At 33.1% G+C, this 20,582-nt stretch overlaps 1 protein-coding gene across 12 annotated transcripts in view; it reads right to left on the minus strand.

The window, feature by feature from the left end:
- Positions 1-423: 423 nt before the first annotated feature.
- The window catches only part of LOC128219784 (ankyrin repeat and MYND domain-containing protein 1-like), a 28,740-nt gene continuing 8,581 nt past the window's right edge, over positions 424-20,582 (minus strand). For 5 of the 12 annotated variants that reach the window (XM_052927795.1, XM_052927797.1, XM_052927792.1 and 2 more), the window contains 13 exons: positions 19,743-19,883; positions 18,730-18,831; positions 18,055-18,162; positions 17,368-17,499; positions 16,505-16,612; positions 14,667-14,832; positions 14,016-14,208; positions 10,214-10,240; positions 8,690-8,734; positions 6,315-6,469; positions 5,323-5,447; positions 3,869-4,048; positions 424-2,174 (listed from right to left, as the gene is read on the minus strand). In XM_052927795.1, coding sequence (XP_052783755.1) covers positions 2,073-2,174; positions 3,869-4,048; positions 5,323-5,447; positions 6,315-6,469; positions 8,690-8,734; positions 10,214-10,240; positions 14,016-14,208; positions 14,667-14,832; positions 16,505-16,612; positions 17,368-17,499; positions 18,055-18,162; positions 18,730-18,831; positions 19,743-19,883 — 1,584 coding nt within the window. In that variant the 3' untranslated portion in view covers positions 424-2,072. Of the gene's footprint in view, positions 2,175-3,868; positions 4,049-4,830; positions 4,898-5,322; positions 5,448-6,314; positions 6,470-8,187; positions 8,224-8,689; positions 8,735-10,213; positions 10,241-14,015; positions 14,209-14,666; positions 14,833-16,504; positions 16,613-17,367; positions 17,500-18,054; positions 18,163-18,729; positions 18,832-19,742; positions 19,884-20,582 lie in introns of all 12 variants that reach the window. The other 7 variants (XM_052927801.1, XM_052927800.1, XM_052927803.1 and 4 more) reach the window with 6 other exon arrangements.

Here is a 20,582-nt window from a genome sequence, read left to right on the forward strand (position 1 = left end):
ATTGACCAAGACACACATTTCATTGTTGACCAATAAACATATTTTTTATTGAACCAAGAAACATGTATTTTATCATTGACCAAGAAACAGCTATTAGATCATTGTCTTATGTAAATGTGTCTTATTCTTTATTATTATTATTATTACTATTATCATTATTATTATTATTATTATATTATTATTATTATTATTATTATAGACCAAGAAACAGATCATTTGTCATTAAATACCATGAAATAGCTCTATTGTGATTGACCAAGAAAGGGCTCGTTGACCAAGAAATATATAATTGTTGACCAAGAAACATATCATTTATTCATTAAGCTTTTTTCATAGTCAGTTGTAAGCATAGATAAAAATTCTATTCAGTTTTCTTTAAATCGTGAAACTCGTGTAAGTTAAAAGAAATGAGACAAACCAAAATTAATGTATATATATTTAATTTTATTCTACTGCAAATAAATAAATATCCATACAAAAACAGATTATACTGACAAACGAAATGTCTATAAATGAAGAGATTTGGGAAAGGAATAAGTATGCAAGTATGGATAACAAGACCCGTAGCATAGTTACAGGCGTTATCAAGAATATTATATCTTTCAGAAATATTAATAGCTTCAAATTTGGATTATTAAATAATATGTTTTCTAACAAAAGAATTGGCATTGGTAAAAGCTGTAAAGTCATTTGAATTAAACCCTAAAACATGCATGGCAGTTTCGTGTGCCTTAGTTGCTCTGTGGCCTAGCGAAACTATTATGTCCAAGATTTTAAGTGATCCAAACATGTGCTATTGTTTTGTATCAACAAAATGAAATTACATGTTATGTAATTTCACAAGATGGCTGTCGTAATGACATAAAAAACAAAATATATTAAGAACTAAATCATTTGGCATTGTTACAGCGGTTTCATTCTTCATAAACTAAAATCTTTCACTATCACAACTTCAATATACAATGTACATACATTGTAATGGTTATCTAAATTGTGTAAGCCAATCATTACAAATGTAAAAACAAACAAACAGAGATAACAAACAAATGTAAAAGTATCCTTAAAGTAAAATAATTAATGTAGAAAAATATATCACAAAAATATATATACATGTAAAATGTTAACATAAATAAAGCCAACAGTGATTGTAAAATGTCTCAACTACAGGCTCAGTAAGGATACTGATTGACAATTAAGTTAGTAAGCAGAATGTAAACATAAATTCAGCAGTTTTTAAAATCACAATTTTCTAAAGGCACAAACACTTATAATGCAAGTTAAAAGGTAGCTATAATTATAAATGTCCATAGGAATGTGGAATAACATCAACTTAGAAAATCAAAGGAAATAAAATATTTTGTAAAATGCGTAAACAATAGTCAAAAATACAACAAATTAAAACCCCTTGTTTAAAACAATTTTGCCAAAGCTCCTTTGTAGTATATTTCAGTCAAATAAGGGGCATTATTCCACCATTTTAAAGTCAGAGTGATGGGCCTTACTATACACTTTTTATTTGACCATCTTAAACTTCTATCTTGTTCAGCTATAAAGTAATGACTGCAAGGTTTTTGCACAATGTTGCCACCGAAATACAACAAGACCTGAAGACTATGACATTCCTTGACATCTTTTTTTCTATATTTTTTATCACATTGTTTTGATTAAACAAATGGTGGTCAAAACACTCATACTTTATCAAGTTAATATAAAAGAAGTGCAACAGAACATGTGTGCATAGGCTAAAATATATTTTGTACCTAATGCATTGTTTTGATAACATAATACTTGTAATAAATCAAGTTATTACAAAAGAAGTGCAACATAACATGTGCGCAACAGCTAAATTTCTATAACAATAAAATAAATCATTAAAAATAAAACAGTTATAGAGATGCACAAACATACAAATCAATAATAACAATATAAAACAGAAACACATACATATACAATGCAACACAAATCAACAATACATGTTACTACATCAGCAATCACATGTCATATGCCATTACATGGGAGACAACCAGTGTGATCCTCGGTGAATAATGAAACCCACAATCGAGAATCTTTTGTCAAACAAAACTGTAGTTGTCGAGGTATCTGCCATCTTCTGTTGTTAAGGGGACATCTTTTTTCACAGCTTTTGCGCTCAGAATTAACGCCTTATGTGCTGCCTGTAAAATATAAAAACAATTTTTTAGCTTTTTAACATCATCTCTAGACTAGTTATTATTTCAGAAGTTTCTTAGAAATGATAATGGTTGGAAAACCATTGTCAATCCATTTTGAAACAATCAATCTCCATGAAGAACGGAGTTTAACAGAAGTGGGAATTACATTATGATTTACAAAGACAGGACTGTAGGTATTAAACACATATCACTTTGTTTTAAGTGAATAAATATATCTTCAATGAGCCAAAACATATCAACGTCAAATTTTATGATTACGATGATTCCTCAAATGGCATTAAATTTATTTAAAATAAATAAGACTGAACAAAAATGATGACAATTTAAGAACTGTTGCATGGTACACGTTTATTATGGTAGGTTGTGCATTCAAATAAATTTTTGATAACTAACTACCTGTTAAATTTAATGGCTATGAGAGTCAATCTCATATAAATAAATACAATGCTGTTAATGTTTTTCATAAAAGTGCATATAATATAACCAATTATTACCATCAATAATGTTTCCACAAATAATAGAAAATGCCAAACATTTCACAAACCATGTTATTGGCCAAAACTTGCTCATATGGTTGATACGAAATTTATCATTAAAAAAAGTTTTAATATCAAATGCTTAAACTGAAAACATAATTGTTGCAAATAATCATAGCTTAGAGTACTATGTAAAAGCTAGTGTTAATTATCAATTTAAACATGGTCATACTCGTCCCTGCCGACTGACTGCTTTTATTTGAAAAATGCCTACTATGAAACGTTTACCAGCTTATTGGGTTTAGTATTCAAAATAATGTTTTGACTACTGGGACAGCTTCTGTTTAAATCATTGTCCAGGGAATTTGAAAAATACTGCCATCCCTTTGGACAAAATATAATTTTTAATTCTTTGGCGAGTACTATGGTTCATGCTAAAATGCAGAATGACTTTAGACTCTAGAATTGCAACTTATTCTGGTTGATCATTATTTTTTTGTTGATCATCAGAATAAGCTCCATATACATATAACTTCCCTCCTTCAACTTACAAGAGTTTGACCAAATGTTACAAGACTGGACTCTGTTACCATTCTGTGTAACTCTTAGCATAAACCAAAATCGAGTACTTCAACTTCAAGTTAGTGCTTGACAGCGGCCTCAGTGAGCCAAATATTCAAGCATGCTTCATTATAATACTTAGCAAGTGATATACAGCAAGGGAAACAGATGCACATAACAAAATATTAAAGCATTCCAAATAGAATGTCACAATATTGGTTGTCATAGTAATAATCACTCAAGTTACATTCACCACATCAAACGGAAAACACCTGTGTTAAATCAATGGATGTATTAGAAAAGCTGAAGATAAAATTGTGAATTATTAACTGTAATGCAAGCTTGTTAAATGCTTAAATTTCCACTAACATTTCTTCAATGTGGTATATTCATAACTTAATAAAATTACATAACAAGATACCATAATAACATAACAAGATACCATGATTTATATTTTGTGGTCATCTATTCAGAAGATAATTGTATTGTCAAAACCTAGATGAAGTGGAAATTTAAACCAATATATAATAATATTAAATGCAGCATCATCTGGTGTCAATAGGTAAAATACACATGTAATACAAATGGCGTGCATATATCAAAGGGAAGAAACTCTTGGAAAACTATACATAATTTCACCTCAACACTTTTAACAGACTGGCTTGTGATTGTGCTAGCTGTTGTTGGTCTCTTTGACTTTTGACCTTCAGAGGTCAAATTCAACCTGCTTGGATGACCTTGCAAAGTCACATGACCTGATTTGATGCGACTTGTGTTTCCGTGGTGACTGCGAATGCTATTATCTGAAAGTGGTGCAGACTATACCGGACATTAAGTATGAATGAGTATGAGTATGAATCACTGACAAACAAGGGCTCTGCAAGCTGAAAAGTGTCACTGTGTGTTATTTTCGTCATAAAATCAAATGGCATAAACAATATATTAACCACTGCATACTTCACTGACCCATCAAATAGCCATTAGGTGCATATTTGTTGTGGTGGCTAAAGTTGACCCCAAGTGTAGCAATAAACTTTCTTTTTTAAAACAATACAGCAAAGCCAATCTGACAGCATAACATGTCAGAACTGTAAAACCAACAATTACTTGCCATATAAAACAATTATAAACACACATAACAAATTAATTAAGCTGTTAAATGAACAAACATGATTGTAATTTGACTGTTATTCTGTTTCACAATGATCAATAGAGGCCGACTTGTGTAAATGCTTTTACACCTAGAAATGTTCATAGAAGCATAAATGAGCAATCAAAGTTTTTTTCGGCCCTAAACATGATATGGGTGGTTCAAGTCTTTATTCAAGGAAAGTTTTGTAAATGATCTTAAATGACATATTATTTTCAACAAATTGGTAAATTTTAAAAGGTCTTTATCAATAAAAAAAAGTTTATTTGCAATGCAAATGATACTTCCTAACCGGTCTTACCCAAACAGAATCACAGTCTTGACTTTTGAGTTCTTTTTTATCTGAGGTTAAATTCCACTATTTTTGAATAAGCTACATGTGTACACATTTATTAATAACATAGAAGCTTTATCACAGTTACTGCTGCATCACACTCTCACAAGTGTGTACCCATTTTGTCAATGTCAAATCCCAGTTCTTCCAACATTCCACCTAAACTCCCCATAACATCGTCAGCCTAGAATTCCATCAAACATGATAGAAGAAATGGCAAAATAGTGCAAAACAGCGCTTCCAGTTCCACTGTTGACAGAAACACTGAGTAAAATGGGCAAAAATAACTAAGATAGCCTAGCTAAGGGTCCAAACACATGTCATGTACATATTTAGCTTATACATAATAATATAAGATCAGTTCAAAAGCAAAACATTAAAAAGAAATATCTGCATATAATCTTCATTTTTTTATACTGCTAAAACCATTAAGAGACCAAAAAATATGTTTCTGAAATTGAATTATTGAAAAATTGCTAAATTGTAAATGAATAATATAGAACTTAAGTGTATTATAATAGTTGTATCCAATCATCATGATTGTATAAAAATCCTCGCAATACAATGTCTGATTATGTGAGTCACAGTGTATGCCAGCCTTATTCTCACCTGTGCTCGTTGACCATGTTTATCTTTGCTCAGTTCAGCCACCGTGGTTCTGCGTCCCTTGTCAGGGTGTGTTGCAGGGGTTGGGCTGTCACATCTCTGCCTTGGGCTTGGGCTTCGAGAACGACCTTGAAACAATAATACTTATAATTACACAAAAGATGTCTAATGTACAGATTGAGTTATTGATATGGCTTGTGATTTTTTTTCAATTGTAATTTTGTGGTCTTATTTATCTTCTTCACTCACTTCATCCCTCTCCCTTCCCACTCCCCACTCACCCATTCCCTTCAAACTCTTCTACCACACTCCATCCATCCCCCTAACTAACTGCCTACTCAACTGCATTCTTCAAAATGCTATAGATAATAGGCCTTTCTAAAGTAGTATACTGTGAATCACCCAATCTCTGCCCTTTCTAACCCCTACCCTCACATTTCCCAGCCCTCCTTCTCACCATCTTTTCATCTCCAACACATTGTGAAGATTGAAATTCTTAGCCTGGACTAATGCTAATTCAACTGTGGACCTCTCACATAACAACACACTTCCAACACAGAACCAGATGCACTCTTCCTCTTCTATGTTTAATTATATTTATTTTAAAACCCTTTACATCATTACCGGTATTTCAATTGCTCACTTTGACACAATGTAAAAGTAGTGTGTGGTCTTGTGTAGTGGGAGAGACGGTGATAGCCAGAATTGAATCTCACATTTCCAGCTTGGCGACCACAAACCAAACTCACCAAGGTAAACAATTAAACCAGGGACCCCTGGCCTTGGTGAGAAGCGAGTTCTCCTTCCACTGTGTTAACAGGCCAACTCTTTCTCTCACCCGTTTAAGCATTCATTCATCACCCACTCCAACTCTGATGTTTAAACTAGTTCCAAGCATGCCCTGCTACAGCAGTAGACCTCCTTAGTATACACCCTTAACAGTTCCTTTCTGCCCATTCAAAATCCTCACCACCTAACCACAAGCCTCTACTAACCTCCAACTCTGATGCACTCCTCCTTATGTCGAAGATTCCAGGCCTTCAATTTGCAGACCTTGCTACAGTAGTAGACCTCCTTACACCGTGTGCACGCTGCCAGGCGAATAAACACCGACCTTCCGCACTGGTAACAGTACTTGAACAGTGGCTTCCTATGAAACATTCATTCAAAGACAAATATATTTCAAGAATCAATGCTAAAGAGTAAACGATAGTCATTTAAACGCCTGGAAAACATTAGCACATAAATATTCAAAACATACTTCATTAAATTTTTTAACATTAATGTCTGATAAAGATTTCAAAATCAAACTAATTAACACTGTTTATAACATTTTAGAAATAAAATTTTCTATATAACAGATGAAACAATTTCTTAATTAAGCAGCAGAAAAAATGTATAATAAATAAAATGTGTTATTTATTTAAGAAGGCAAAATTTAAAGTTTGAAGTAATTTAATCAACCAAGTCAAAATAAACAGCAATAATAATTTACAAATGATTTGAGTTGAATTTATTTCTACTATTAACTGGAGAAGTATTATGCTTAGCTGGAAATTATAAATGGTGAAGAGTTAAAACAGTAACCCAAATTGCCAAAATTTAGCCTTTTCACCCAAACCAGAAAAATAACTACTCTAGCTTAAATGGAACTATATTGTAAGAGAGCACTATAAATGGGAACTTTCTTTTCTGCAATTATGAGTAATATATTAAAACTCATTGGTTAATTGAGCCGTAGTATTCACAAATATAATGGAGCAGGTGTGTTAAAACTCGAGATGAAACATTAGTATTTTAAAAGATAATTATCTGAACAAATATGCTGAGCACAGAATGCACATAATAAAAATCTTTAAATGTTTTTTGTTGCTATAATTGTGTCATTATAAAGGTCCTGAAAGTTGTAAAAGTTTCTTGACTGTCGGTTAGTAAAATGTACTCATTCAATTAGTCAATATCCATCAAGACACCTTTGATCACTTTCAGGACAATGTCCTTCTCAGCAAGGTACCAACCTCAGGTACCAATTGAAAGATCTAATTGAACGCACATTTTGTGCATATCACGGTATTTAGAAAAAAATAATGGATATGTTATAAAATGCACTTATTTTTCCTAAGGGGCTTAACTCAAAATGTATTCAAGCCAGAGCTATGGGGATTACTACCCATAATATGTACATTGTCACAAGCAGCATATGTATAAAGTTTCATTAAAATATCTTGGACAGTGTTCTAGTTATTGCCTAAGACAATTGTTAACTTAATTTGCTCATCTTATTTTCAGCCCATAAAGGGGTTTTCTTGTACATGACTCAACAGTTATTAACCCTTTGCATGCTGGGTAAATTGTCGTCTGCTCAAAAATGTCGTCTGGTTTATTCTAAATTTCTTTCAATTTACTTAATACTTTGGGGATATATTGACTGAGTGGCAAACAGCTTGGAACCTGACCAGGCGCCAAGTTACTCGGCGTCTGGTCTGGTTCCAAGCTGTTTGCAAAGCCTTTAAAATCGCCATCAGCAGCTTAAGGGTTAAAGCTAGAGTAATATACCTACACAGATGGGTAACACAACTTGTAATATGTTTACAAGTTTCATGATAATATCTTAACAGTTTTTGAGTAATGGTTAAGGGTTTTTCATGAATCCATCTGACACGACATCAATTCTATTACAATACCTTTACTTTTTTCTTTAAAAAACAGACCAGCAAAATTGCTGAGAAAACGTACATATCTATGTCTATATGTAATAGCATAAAGAAAAGGAGTCTAAAAGGATTTTACTAAAAGCCTTATTCAGTAGATAAATATTTAAAGGGATATACATGCATGTAGGCTAGTATGTAATAAGTAATATAATACCTCAGTGTCACACGATTTTTCTTGGTAAATCTAGATCTAGTACGAATTCAAATGATTTAATCAATATAAATTTAATTTCACAGCAATAGTATTATAGCATACGGTATGTTGAAAATAAAAACGCTAAAAATGATGACCCTAGACCTTGTCACCAACTTTGGTAGAAAACGACAATAATGTTTGAGAGCAAATACTGGGAGAATGGTGTGATTTGTCTGGGTTATCAAACTTGATCCCAAAAACACATACCGTAGCATGACACAGGCAGTTAAAAGGCAAAGATGGACAATGATTTAAAGTGACAGACTATTTTATACAAAAAACACATTAATAGAACACATTTTTTCTGAAAGCTAGATTTCATGCTGACAAACCAAAAAGAATGATGTTAGTTCTAATTTTAAAATCTGTTTTAATCATATTTCAAAATATCAACATTGGTATGATTTGTTCAGACCATATCATGCAGTAGGTTCATTCAAATACACTAAACACCAGATACCTAATCTTAACAAACATAGGGGGAACCACTTTCACATAAATCCACCTTAAAAATCAGAAATTCAATAATACATCATTATTTTACTGGATGAAAGTAGTAATAGTTACTGTATGATATGTAAATTTTTTTAGTTCATGGTCGTTTAGAAGAAATTTGCATGTGGAGAAATCCCCTTATTTTTTCATTTTGTTCAAGTTTTTCAAACGACTGATAAAGATCATTGAATTCAATTATCATCACCAGTATTATTAATCTTCATATCACACACGATAAGTAGTTTCTTTGAATTTAAATAAAGCATGAAAGTAAGAGTAACAAACATAAAGCGTAAATAACACAAAGTTTGCAGAATTTTAACATAGAAAAAAATGTTTTTTAAAACGCTTGTAAACTGGTTAAAGTCAAGTTCAACATTTCAAATTTTTAAGAAATTCTGTCAAAATGTGAAAATGAACAACACATATTTAGCACCATATCAACCTGTCAAATTATGGTGCTGTCATACTACATGAATTATAATTTAGCAAACAACATGATCTGCATCAAGTACACCCTTCACTGTGTATTGATGGATTCCAGAAATTAAGCTGTATTATTCAATTTGACGAAAAATGCTATTTTTTCAATCATTGTACATTCAATTGAATTAAATCTGTGTACCATTATTTACAAATATTTTAAATGACATTAAAAATATATACATATATTTCATGTGTAAATTCTGTCAACACACGGACCAATCCTCAATTATTATTGTTATGATAATTATATAGGACACATAAACAAGACAGTAATAAAGTGAGCAATTATGAACTGATTATCTAATAACGACTTTAATACAGTTGCAGCTGAACATTAAAAGATGTCTTTCATGATTTTTTTCATTTTAACCTCTGATTTATAATATCAGAAATTATAACATATCACATTTCATGCATCATGTAAACATTGACTGAATTATAAGATGTTTCTAAATCAATTGTCGAAGTTCATTATTTTCATAACACAGGTAAGTTTCAAAAGTATAGAATACAATGGTTTCTAAACAAATTTCTTCAAATCCTGAAAATGGATTTTGTTTTACTCAAGTCAAGTTCGTAATAATTTAAATAATTTCTTGTCCTTAAAATGTAATTTCCTCAGCAAATAAGAGTCCTGTGGAAGCATTCATGTAAGGAATAAAAAAACAACAAGATTTATCCAAATGATTCTATTTAAAAAAAGTTTACAACCAGTAAAATATTATTGAGATAAATTCATGAATAAATTTTTTGAAATAGCTCTTATAGCCAGAAAGCTTACTTGGAAAAGTCCGTTTTTCCCCCACAGAACTCGATCAATAACATCAACAATGTCACAAATGTTTAATGTCCTTAAAGTGAGGATAATACAAGTATTTGAACCAAGTGGTGGGTTGACTATATAATGGTGACAGCCACGTGTGGACAGATACATTTGATAAACTGCAGAAAAACAACAACTGCAAAAAGGCGCACTCGTTTTTTGCCCCGTATTCCAACTTACTTCTCAAAAACTGTATCTACATCATAGCTGATAATTGAAAATTAGTTGGGTGAGTATTCTAATGTCCATTATAACTGTCAATGAACATTAAATAACATATAAACATAAACCCTTAGTTTTATTAAAATAGTTGAGGGGTGGTATTCAATATCCAACTTTAGTAAATCTTAGGGTCATACATAATTGACTTTGAATAATTCACTGTATTGGTCAATTATCAATAACAAGTATTCCGATTAGCTACATCACTCTTAAATCCAATTAAAAGACCAATTAGGACCAATATTGAATACCAGCCCATATTTCATAGTTTCAAAACAATAAGTGGCCATCTTATTAACAGGTATATTAACAAGAGGGCCATGATGGCCCTGTATCGCTCACCTGTAGCTTTGCTAAATAAAGTGAACATTCTGACCTATTATCATAAAGATCCAATGAAAAGTATGGCCCCTAGAGGCCACTCTTTTATTTGTCCCACTGACCTAGTTTTTTACCCCACATGACCCTATCAGTAGGCAATGCTTCAAACCAACTTGACCTAGATTTTATAGAGATGATCATTCTGACCAAGTTACATTTAGATTAGGCTTAAGTTGTGACCTCTATTGTGTTCACAAGGTTTTTATACTAATTGACCTAGTGACCTAGTTATTGACCGCGAATGACCCAATATTGAACTTGACCTATATTTTTCTAGAGATGATCATTCTGACCAAGTTGAATTGAGTTAAGCCTAAAATTGTGACCTCTATTGTGTTCACAAGGTTTTTCTACTAATTGACCTAGTGACCTAGTTTTTGACCTGGGTTGACCCAATATGGAACTTGACCTAGCTTATGTTAAGATGATCATTCTGACCAAGTTTCATTAAGATAAGGCTAAAATTGTGACCTCTATTTTGTTCACAAGGTTTTTCTAATAATTGACCTAGTGACCTAGTTATTGACTGCGTATGACCCAATATCGAACTTGACCCAGATTTTATAGAGATGATCATTCTGACCAAGTTGCATTAAGATTAGCCTAAAATTGTGACCTCTATTGTGTTCACAAGGTTTTTGTACTAATTGACCTAGTGACCTAGTTATTGACCGCAGATGACCCAATATCGAACTTGACCTAGATTTTATAGAGATGATCATTCTGACCAAGTTGCATTGAGATTAGGCTAAAATTGTGACCTCTATTGTGTTCACAAGGTTTTTGTACTAATTGACCTAGTGACCTAGTTATTGACCGTGAATGACCCAATATCAAACTTGGCCTACATTTTATAGCGATGATCATTCTGACCAAGTTGCATTGAGATTAGGCTAAAATTGTGACCTCTATTGTGTTCACAAGGTTTTTCTACTAATTGACCTAGTGACCTAGTTATTGACCGCGGATGACCCAATATCGAACTTGACCTAAATTTTATAGAGATGATCATTCTGACCAAGTTGCATTGAGATTAGGCTAAAATTGTGACCTCTAATGTGTTCACAAGGTATTTCTACTAATTGACCTACTGACCTAGTTTTTGACCCCAGATGACCCAATATCGAACTTGACCTAGATTTCATAGAGATGATCAGTCTGACCAAGTTTCATAAAGATTAGGTCAAAATTGTGACCTCTGTTGTGTTCACAAGGTTTTTCTAATAATTGACCTAGTGACCTAGTTATGGACTGCGGATGACCCAATATCGAACTTGACCTAGATTTTATAGAGATGATTATTCTGACCAACTTGCATTGAGATTAGGCTAAAATTGTGACCTCTATTGTGTTCACAAGGTTTTTGTACTAATTGACCTAGTGACCTAGTTGTTGACCGCGGATGACCCAATATCGAACTTGACCTACATTTTATAAAGATGATCATTCTGACCAAGTTGCATTGAGATTAGGCTAAAATTGTGACCTCTATTGTGTTCACAAGGTTTTTCTACTAATTGACCTAGTGACCTAGTTTTTGACCTGGGCTGACCCAATATGGAACTTGACCTAGCTTATGTTAAGATGATCATTCTGACCAAGTTTCATTAAGATAAGGCTAAAATTGTGACCTCTATTTTGTTCACAAGGTTTTTCTAATAATTGACCTAGTGACCTAGTTATTGACTGCGTATGACCCAATATCGAACTTGACCCAGATTTTATAGAGATGATCATTCTGACCAAGTTGCATTAAGATTAGCCTAAAATTGTGACCTCTATTGTGTTCACAAGGTTTTTGTACTAATTGACCTAGTGACCTAGTTATTGACCGCGGATGACCCAATATCGAACTTGACCTAGATTTTATAGAGATGAATGAAGATGATCATTCTGACCAAGTTGCATTGAGATTAGGCTAAAATTGTGACCTCTATTGTGTTCACAAGGTTTTTCTACTAATTGACCTAGTGACCTAGTTTTTGACCTGGGTTGACCCAATATGGAACTTGACCTAGCTTATGTTAAGATGATCATTCTGACCAAGTTTCATTAAGATAAGGCTAAAATTGTGACCTCTATTTTGTTCACAAGGTTTTTCTAATAATTGACCTAGTGACCTAGTTATTGACTGCGTATGACCCAATATCGAACTTGACCCAGATTTTATAGAGATGATCATTCTGACCAAGTTGCATTAAGATTAGCCTAAAATTGTGACCTCTATTGTGTTCACAAGGTTTTTGTACTAATTGACCTAGTGACCTAGTTATTGACCGCAGATGACCCAATATCGAACTTGACCTAGATTTTATAGAGATGATCATTCTGACCAAGTTGCATTGAGATTAGGCTAAAATTGTGACCTCTATTGTGTTCACAAGGTTTTTGTACTAATTGACCTAGTTATTGACCGTGAATGACCCAATATCAAACTTGACCTACATTTTACAGCGATGATCATTCTGACCAATTTGCATTGAGATTAGGCTAAAATTGTGACCTCTATTGTGTTCACAAGGTTTTTCTACTAATTGACCTAGTGACCTAGTTATTGACCGCGGATGACCCAATATCGAACTTGACCTAGATTTTATAGAGATGATCATTCTGACCAAGTTGCATTGAGATTAGGCTAAAATTGTGACCTCTAATGTGTTCACAAGGTATTTCTACTAATTGACCTACTGACCTAGTTTTTGACCCCAGATGACCCAATATCGAACTTGACCTAGATTTCATAGAGATGATCAGTCTGACCAAGTTTCATAAAGATTAGGTCAAAATTGTGACCTCTGTTGTCAAAATTTTATATGGAAAAAGATATTTCTACCGATCAAAAATATTTATTTGAAAAAGTAATGGTACAATACATTTGTTGATAAGATGGGGTTATAACTATCATAAATGAGATATTTCTTAACATAAATTAATTAGTCCTGATTAAATGGAGTAATTGAAAAATGAATTCATTTTCTGATTATGATGTACAATATCCTACAAACTCAAAAGAAAACAACAATGTAATTACAAATGTAACATTAAAACATTAGGCCTTTAATATGAAATGTCTGTTTTTGCTAACATGCAGGAAAAATAGGCATAGTTTTTTTTGTTTTTGGTAAAATAATCATCTAATACTTTATTTAAAATTTTATTGCAATATTGTGCCCTCTTAAGATCACAAAATGTAAATTCCTGAGCTTGTCACTTGTAACATGTGAATAAAGCTTGATTTCTTGAAGGTATCTTTTGAGCTTAAACTGGTTAGTTCAGACAAAAGGGCCGAAAAAGGTACTGTCTAAAAAGGAGCATGCATCTTAGCAAATCACAGACAATATTTTTAAGGCCAACGGAAACATCTAAAATGGACTTGTACCTTGCACCCCTGTGTCCCTCCTGTTCTGCCAGTTCTTTTGGTGTGGAGCCCCTCTGTGGCCCCTCAAACTTTACCATAGGGCTCTCCACAGGGGCAGGCTGGGGCTGGGCCCGTAGTGACCTTGGCTTCTTGGCATCTGGTGGCAGCTGGGCACCGGCCCCTATGTACACAAAACCACTGCTGGGGCTAGCACCTAGAATAAAAAATGAATATATTTTTATTAAGAAAATGTTATAAACATTAAGTGTAAGTGTGTGATCCTTTTAAAATGTTCATATATTTTCAGTAATAAAAGATGCATTATTAAAAATAATTAAAAACCAGAGCTTTGCACCTTGCAATACTTGTGTATATTATGTCTGGCAACATAAGTATCAAGTTTTATTTGTACGTCTGGAATGAGTTATAGCCAAAATTAATGGCTTTGCACAATAAAGCCAACACCAGCAAAACTATAGCTATGATAATACCTCAACTTCAATTGCCAATTTTTAAGGAAATTACACTGACAGATCAGTAGCAGTTTTTTTTAATCCAACTTAAATTGTCAGAAGGGATCTAACACAAACAAGACATATGCAGTCTGAATGTCATTCTCTGTTCAATCAACAGGACTACACACATCAATTGTGAACCTTGTCACTGACTTACTTCTGATTCCGACCCTCTCTTCATCATCCAGTCGGCGTTTTTCTCGCTCAACAGCTTTGTCCCGCATAATGTCACCGATGTGCTCCAACAACTTTTTCCGATTAATGAATGTCTCTCGTTCAGCATGTGTCAAAGCATGGTATGGCGTCTTTGCTATATGGGTGTCCTGTATTGTGAAGCAAGTATGTTACATAATAATATACCTCCATCCAATCAGTGATACTATGTGTGATCCATTCTGTGACACTCACTTCATGAAATGGATAAGCCATGGGTTTGGGACAGTGGCATTGAATATTTGCAAAAAGGTAATATAGAATTTACAAAAATAGATAAAAAAGCAAATTACAAATGTTGGGCAGCTAAGTTAAGAAAAAGAGATAAATGTTTAATTCCTTTTCATTAATTATCATGATATATAAGATGGTTAACATGAATAATTGGAAGGGACAGGCATTCAACGCAGTAATGTAGCACTCAACATTAACAATACCCTCAACAAAAACATTCAACAATATGTATAACAAATGGAACAGGGTTCCAAAAACAATCACATGCTTTCTTATAGTCAAATAGTGACACAATGTGATGGACATTAGGAAACAAATGCACATATTTTCAAACTAGATTTTCTTTTCCCAAAGATATAATAATGTGATTAATAACAAATATACACTTTTGAATATTGTCTTCATTTTAAGATATACAATTCATTCTCTGCTTCATATATAAACTGTGCATAAGTCTCTGTTTAAGTGACAAGGGAATTAGTGAAATTACAACACACCAAATACCATGATATATCCTGTAATATTATTGCTTTCTTTAACAACTACAAAGAGTGGAGCAAAAATAAAGAATTTCCATAAAAATACAATTGAGAATTATACAAGTTAAATTATAGATCATTATATAATGAACCTATATTGCAAAAGTTCAAACCATCAGTCAATTGTAAACAACTTACATAAGATGTTCACATCTTTTGCCATCATTTGATTCAACTAATCAATCAATCAATCAATCAATCAATCAATCAATCAATCAATCAATCAATCAGTTAATACAATTCATCGTTGACCAATAAAAACGCATTTTGGCTAACTTGAACTGTACAAAGAATCAACCTGTTTAACCAGTTTAATACAATTGGCCCCAGCTGGAAAAACTTCAGCTAACAGTCATATAGGTATCGGTACTTGCCCAAAACTGTTCGTTGAATAGAAACCTTTATTCAATCTCAACCAGATACCTTGACATTTTTATGTGACACTGTGATTTTGAGAAATCAAAAGAATTCGAGAACACTTTTTCAGTTGAAAGTCCCATTTTCAATATTTAAAACATTTTTTAAAATAATAAAAAATATATTTTCATATGAATATAGCGAAATAACATTAGAATTTACACTTAGTTTAAGATAATTTCACTTTACGACTATGATCTATATTTAGTGGGCTCCTGGTTCACTTTCAACATAAGTAGCTCAATAATTACCATTAAGTAAAATCATAATTAAATCAATAGCGATATTGATAGTTATGGAAGTAAGGGCTGGTTTTATATAAACATCTTACATTTGACTTACAGATCAAACAATATCTGGCTGTTTTGATTGGACTGTAAGGTTAATTGGACAATAAAAAGACTCAATATTTTGCTCCTTAGATTATGATCAATCAAAGATGCCAATTGAATTTGGAACTAGAACTTACATGAACTAGAATGTTTAATCAAAGACAGCATACATCAATGTGAGATTTCTTTAATTAGACAACCTAAACCTGTTGACTTCTTAATCAATTATTAAACTTGAAACTTCATTCTGCAAAGCTTACCTGATTGAACATGTAATAAGCGTAGTCCACCACGGTTCCCAAGTTACGTTTTGGCCCTATTGCGATGGGCGCCAGCACATTGGCTCTGGCTCTCACCAGTTTGTCAATCTGTTTTATAGAAAGAAAAACATGTATGCAACACTTTCTTAGTAAGTTAATTATTTGGTCAATACAGTGGATTAAAATTTATTCCCTTTTAAATATCTTACTGAAAAGTTTTCCTTTAAACAATTATGTGCACATGCATTAGGCAAGCATGTCACTGTATCTAAGAAAGGATTTTGATTCTATTGGGATGACTTCTATTTGTTACCTTGACCCTGGACCAAATTCCTTATGGGTTAGGTTGGTGACATGTCAAGTTATTCAGATATATCCCATAACCAACACACAATTAGGATAACAAAAGACATTATTTGAAATCGCATAATTTCATTACAAACTGGTTTATTGCATCATGATTTTGACATAGTTACATCTTAGCAATAAAGTCATCTTTCTTCTCCATTATTGATGAATAAATCAAACATCAACAAAAATTATATGACAAGCCATATTTCTGGAATGTTTCTGCTCAGGAAAGCAGAGGTTCAACTAGAGGGAACGATTTTTAATTGTACTGGTTCAGGCATTTTTTGGGCATGTCTTACTTTTTAAACCATTTTTTAAACAGGCATTTCTGTTTTACTAAAAAACACTGCATTGAGTACAGAAGTTGTAAGATTTTTTGTTTAAAATTCTGCAAAATATTCATCAAGTACCAGTAAACCAGGGGTCACAGATGAAAATTCTTTTCGATTCTTCGCCTGCCAGGGGATATGGCATGTTTGTTATTACATTTGATAAGAAATACCCCCACTAACCAGGTGTATCCGAGCTGACATGGGTCTCCGATATTCGTACGCAGTGTTGGTAGCTGCACACAGAGCACTGCCCACTCCATGGGTCAACGGGAGGCTGACATCTTTACCAAACACTAATAACTCATCTATAGCCTGCAGATAGGGCACATGACAATCATATATTAGCCAAATTTCCAGGGATACTACTGAAGAATTCTATTTAGCGTTTTTAACAAGTACAGCATTAATATCATTCTGATGCAATTGTCATTAACCAAACTGTGCTCAGAACATTTAACAAGAGCTGAGCAAATACTGTTTTTGATTTGAACAAGAGGCATAATTCAACAATTATTACAGAAGGAGTTCTGGCCCTTGCTTGACATACGCATATTTTATCTGGCAGCACGTGTACCAAGTTTCACTTGAATACCAATGGCATAAACAATTTTGTAGTTATTATGTCAAAAATAAAGTTTTGGCAAAAGGATGCTGACTATTACACAATGACACTATGACTTTCACATATTAATATGTTTTTATAATACAACAACCTTTTCTTTGTAAAACAGACAAGCTAAAAACAAGAGCTTGTATTCAAAATAAAGATGTTAAAAATGTTTAGCAGGTCTTCTTCCTGGGACAAGTGAAATATTAGAACAGAAATAAAAAATTCTTAAGGTAGTTAAATATAAATGAGATACTGACCATATCGTTTCCACTGGCAATACACAGTGCAAGGGGAGAGAACCCATTACACAGGAGACTGGTGTTGGCCCCATGTTGTAAAAGTAGATTAACCACCCTCGTGATGTTCTGAAATGTATGGAATATAAACAATGATGTATGAAGCGTAAATTAATATGTATAAAACATGGATTGCAAATATTTATAAAACTCAAAGTTTTCCAGCATTCCATATTTTTTACATTTCGAAATCATGACTTTTAAACTAAATAGTAGGCGTTTTTTTTCCTTTATGGTTTATGTGCAACAACACCAACACATACCATACAGCAAATGCCATAACATACCTTATAGTCCCTGGCATGGTGTCGGACCACCAAACAATACCTAGCTATCCACCTCAATACCCCAATCTACCATGTCACAGTAACAGTAACATATCATAAGCATGCATCATACCGTATAATAATCATACTGATACTCTCAGGTGGTATTGCCTTATAAACAACATGAGATAGAATCAGCGCGTATAATAGAATGTATCATACCTTACATTTATCCTCCCTTGCAAAACATATGTACAGAGGAGTCCATCTTCCAAACAACACATGCCAGTGGATCTGACATTGCGTTCTTACTACCTCCCTCCATCTATCATATGACGATTTCTTTCACACCAAGAATGATCAACGATACCTTATAATTATCATCCCTTGCGCAGGCAATGTGTAGAGGTGTCCGCCCACCCAACAACTCCTGACTCTCCACTGGGATCACGTCTTTATTCCATTCTTCCATCTGCAATTTATGTAACATTCCTATTAACTCTAGTAGTGCTAGTCTTTATATATATAGGGCGAATTGTTCTGAACTTTGTTAAAACTACGTTAACAACGGCATCATTGTAAACTTTTAAAGGTGAATTATTCTATGTTGTGTTGATATAATGGTAAAACAAGTATAGTTGAATCAGTTGTCTCAATACTTGTGAAAAATAAGAAGATCACACAGTGACACTTGTGTTCATGAAACTTTCAGAGAATTAAAGATTTGAAAGTTAACAATGATCCAGTTAACAAAGTTCTGAATAATCGCCCAAACACCTGGACATTTAAACTACCAGTTTTAAATAATAAAGTCTTAATTCAAACTATCTGAAAATGCATAGTTTTGACGTGATTTTGGTGCCGAAAATCCAACTAAAACCAGTTTCCCCAAAAAGGTATAATATAGCTATCCAGTTAATGAAAGATATTTTCTTAAAGGTTAAGCATTTGTCATGTCATTTATATTGTTTTAGGCTTAACAAATAGTCACTGAGTGTATTATTTAATAAGCAGTTAAAAGAATATTAATCCTTTCTGTATCAAATGACATTAATTCAAGCATGTTGGTATTACGAAAGGAAATATCATTTTGTTTTATTATATGCTCTCAAATCAGCTTCTCCAAGACCAACTGATATTTTTTATTTGAGAAATGGCGTTGAAAACCAGAAAAATGATGCCAAAGTTTGAATATTCAAAATTCATTTATTTAAATGAAACTAAAAAGATCCCCTCATATACCTTTTTATCCCTTATTACAATTCCTAAAACAGTAATGAGAATCTAAACATTCTTTTTTCTGACCAAGCATATCACATGAAAGGCCGCTCTTTTTTACTCATGATAATATTGATAAATGCTTATCCCAACTGTTCTTCATACCAGTGTTCTATCCAGGAAGGCGTCGTCCACCTCAGCCCGGACATCAGGGTCAGCCCCAGCAGCAAGCAGCAGCTCCAATATAGCCACACCCTCCTCCCCAGGGATAGCAGCAGCAATATGCAGGGGTGCCAGGGCTCCCTTCTACAAGGGCAAATGTGTAAAAGTTAAAAACCAAAAAAATGTGTAAGTGAACATTAACTCCTATCTGTTTTTCAAGGGGCATATCTTTAATCTAAAGTGATATGTCTGGCTACACAAAATTTATACCTGGGTATGCACATTGCAGGTCACTGGTAACATGTTCGGATACTGAATGATTTTTTAAGTATCTTGAATGGGTTTTAAGTTATGACCAAAGATTTTTATGCCAACAAGGCTCAGAGACCAACTTGGCAGATGACAACAAGGCTGTAAGAATAGCTCAACATTTTAACTTCGCAAAAAATAGATAAGCTCTCGGAGTAATTATTTTTTTTATCAGGTAGAATACAATATTTTTAAATTGCCAATGACCTACCTGCTCCCAATGGCTTTATGCCATGACATAGGGATAATTGTTGATTTCTGTGTAAGATAGAAAGATATTTGACTGAGTGACTACCAAATGTTGTATTTCACTTGTGGCTTTGAGAAGAGTGAAATATCTACTTTTTGTGTTTATTAGGTGAAATATATTGCAATCTCACATTAGACCAAACATTTCTTTCTTTATTTAACGCTTGTAATTCAATAAATATAAATAACTTTGTTAAATTTAATTGGACAATTGTATCAATTACCGCTACTAACCACACGGTATTATTTGAGCAAAAAGATGTCAAACAGGAATTGTTTTTTCAG

This window comes from Mya arenaria, chromosome 15 (genome assembly GCF_026914265.1).
Source record: "Mya arenaria isolate MELC-2E11 chromosome 15, ASM2691426v1".
Lineage (NCBI taxonomy): Eukaryota > Metazoa > Mollusca > Bivalvia > Myida > Myidae > Mya > Mya arenaria.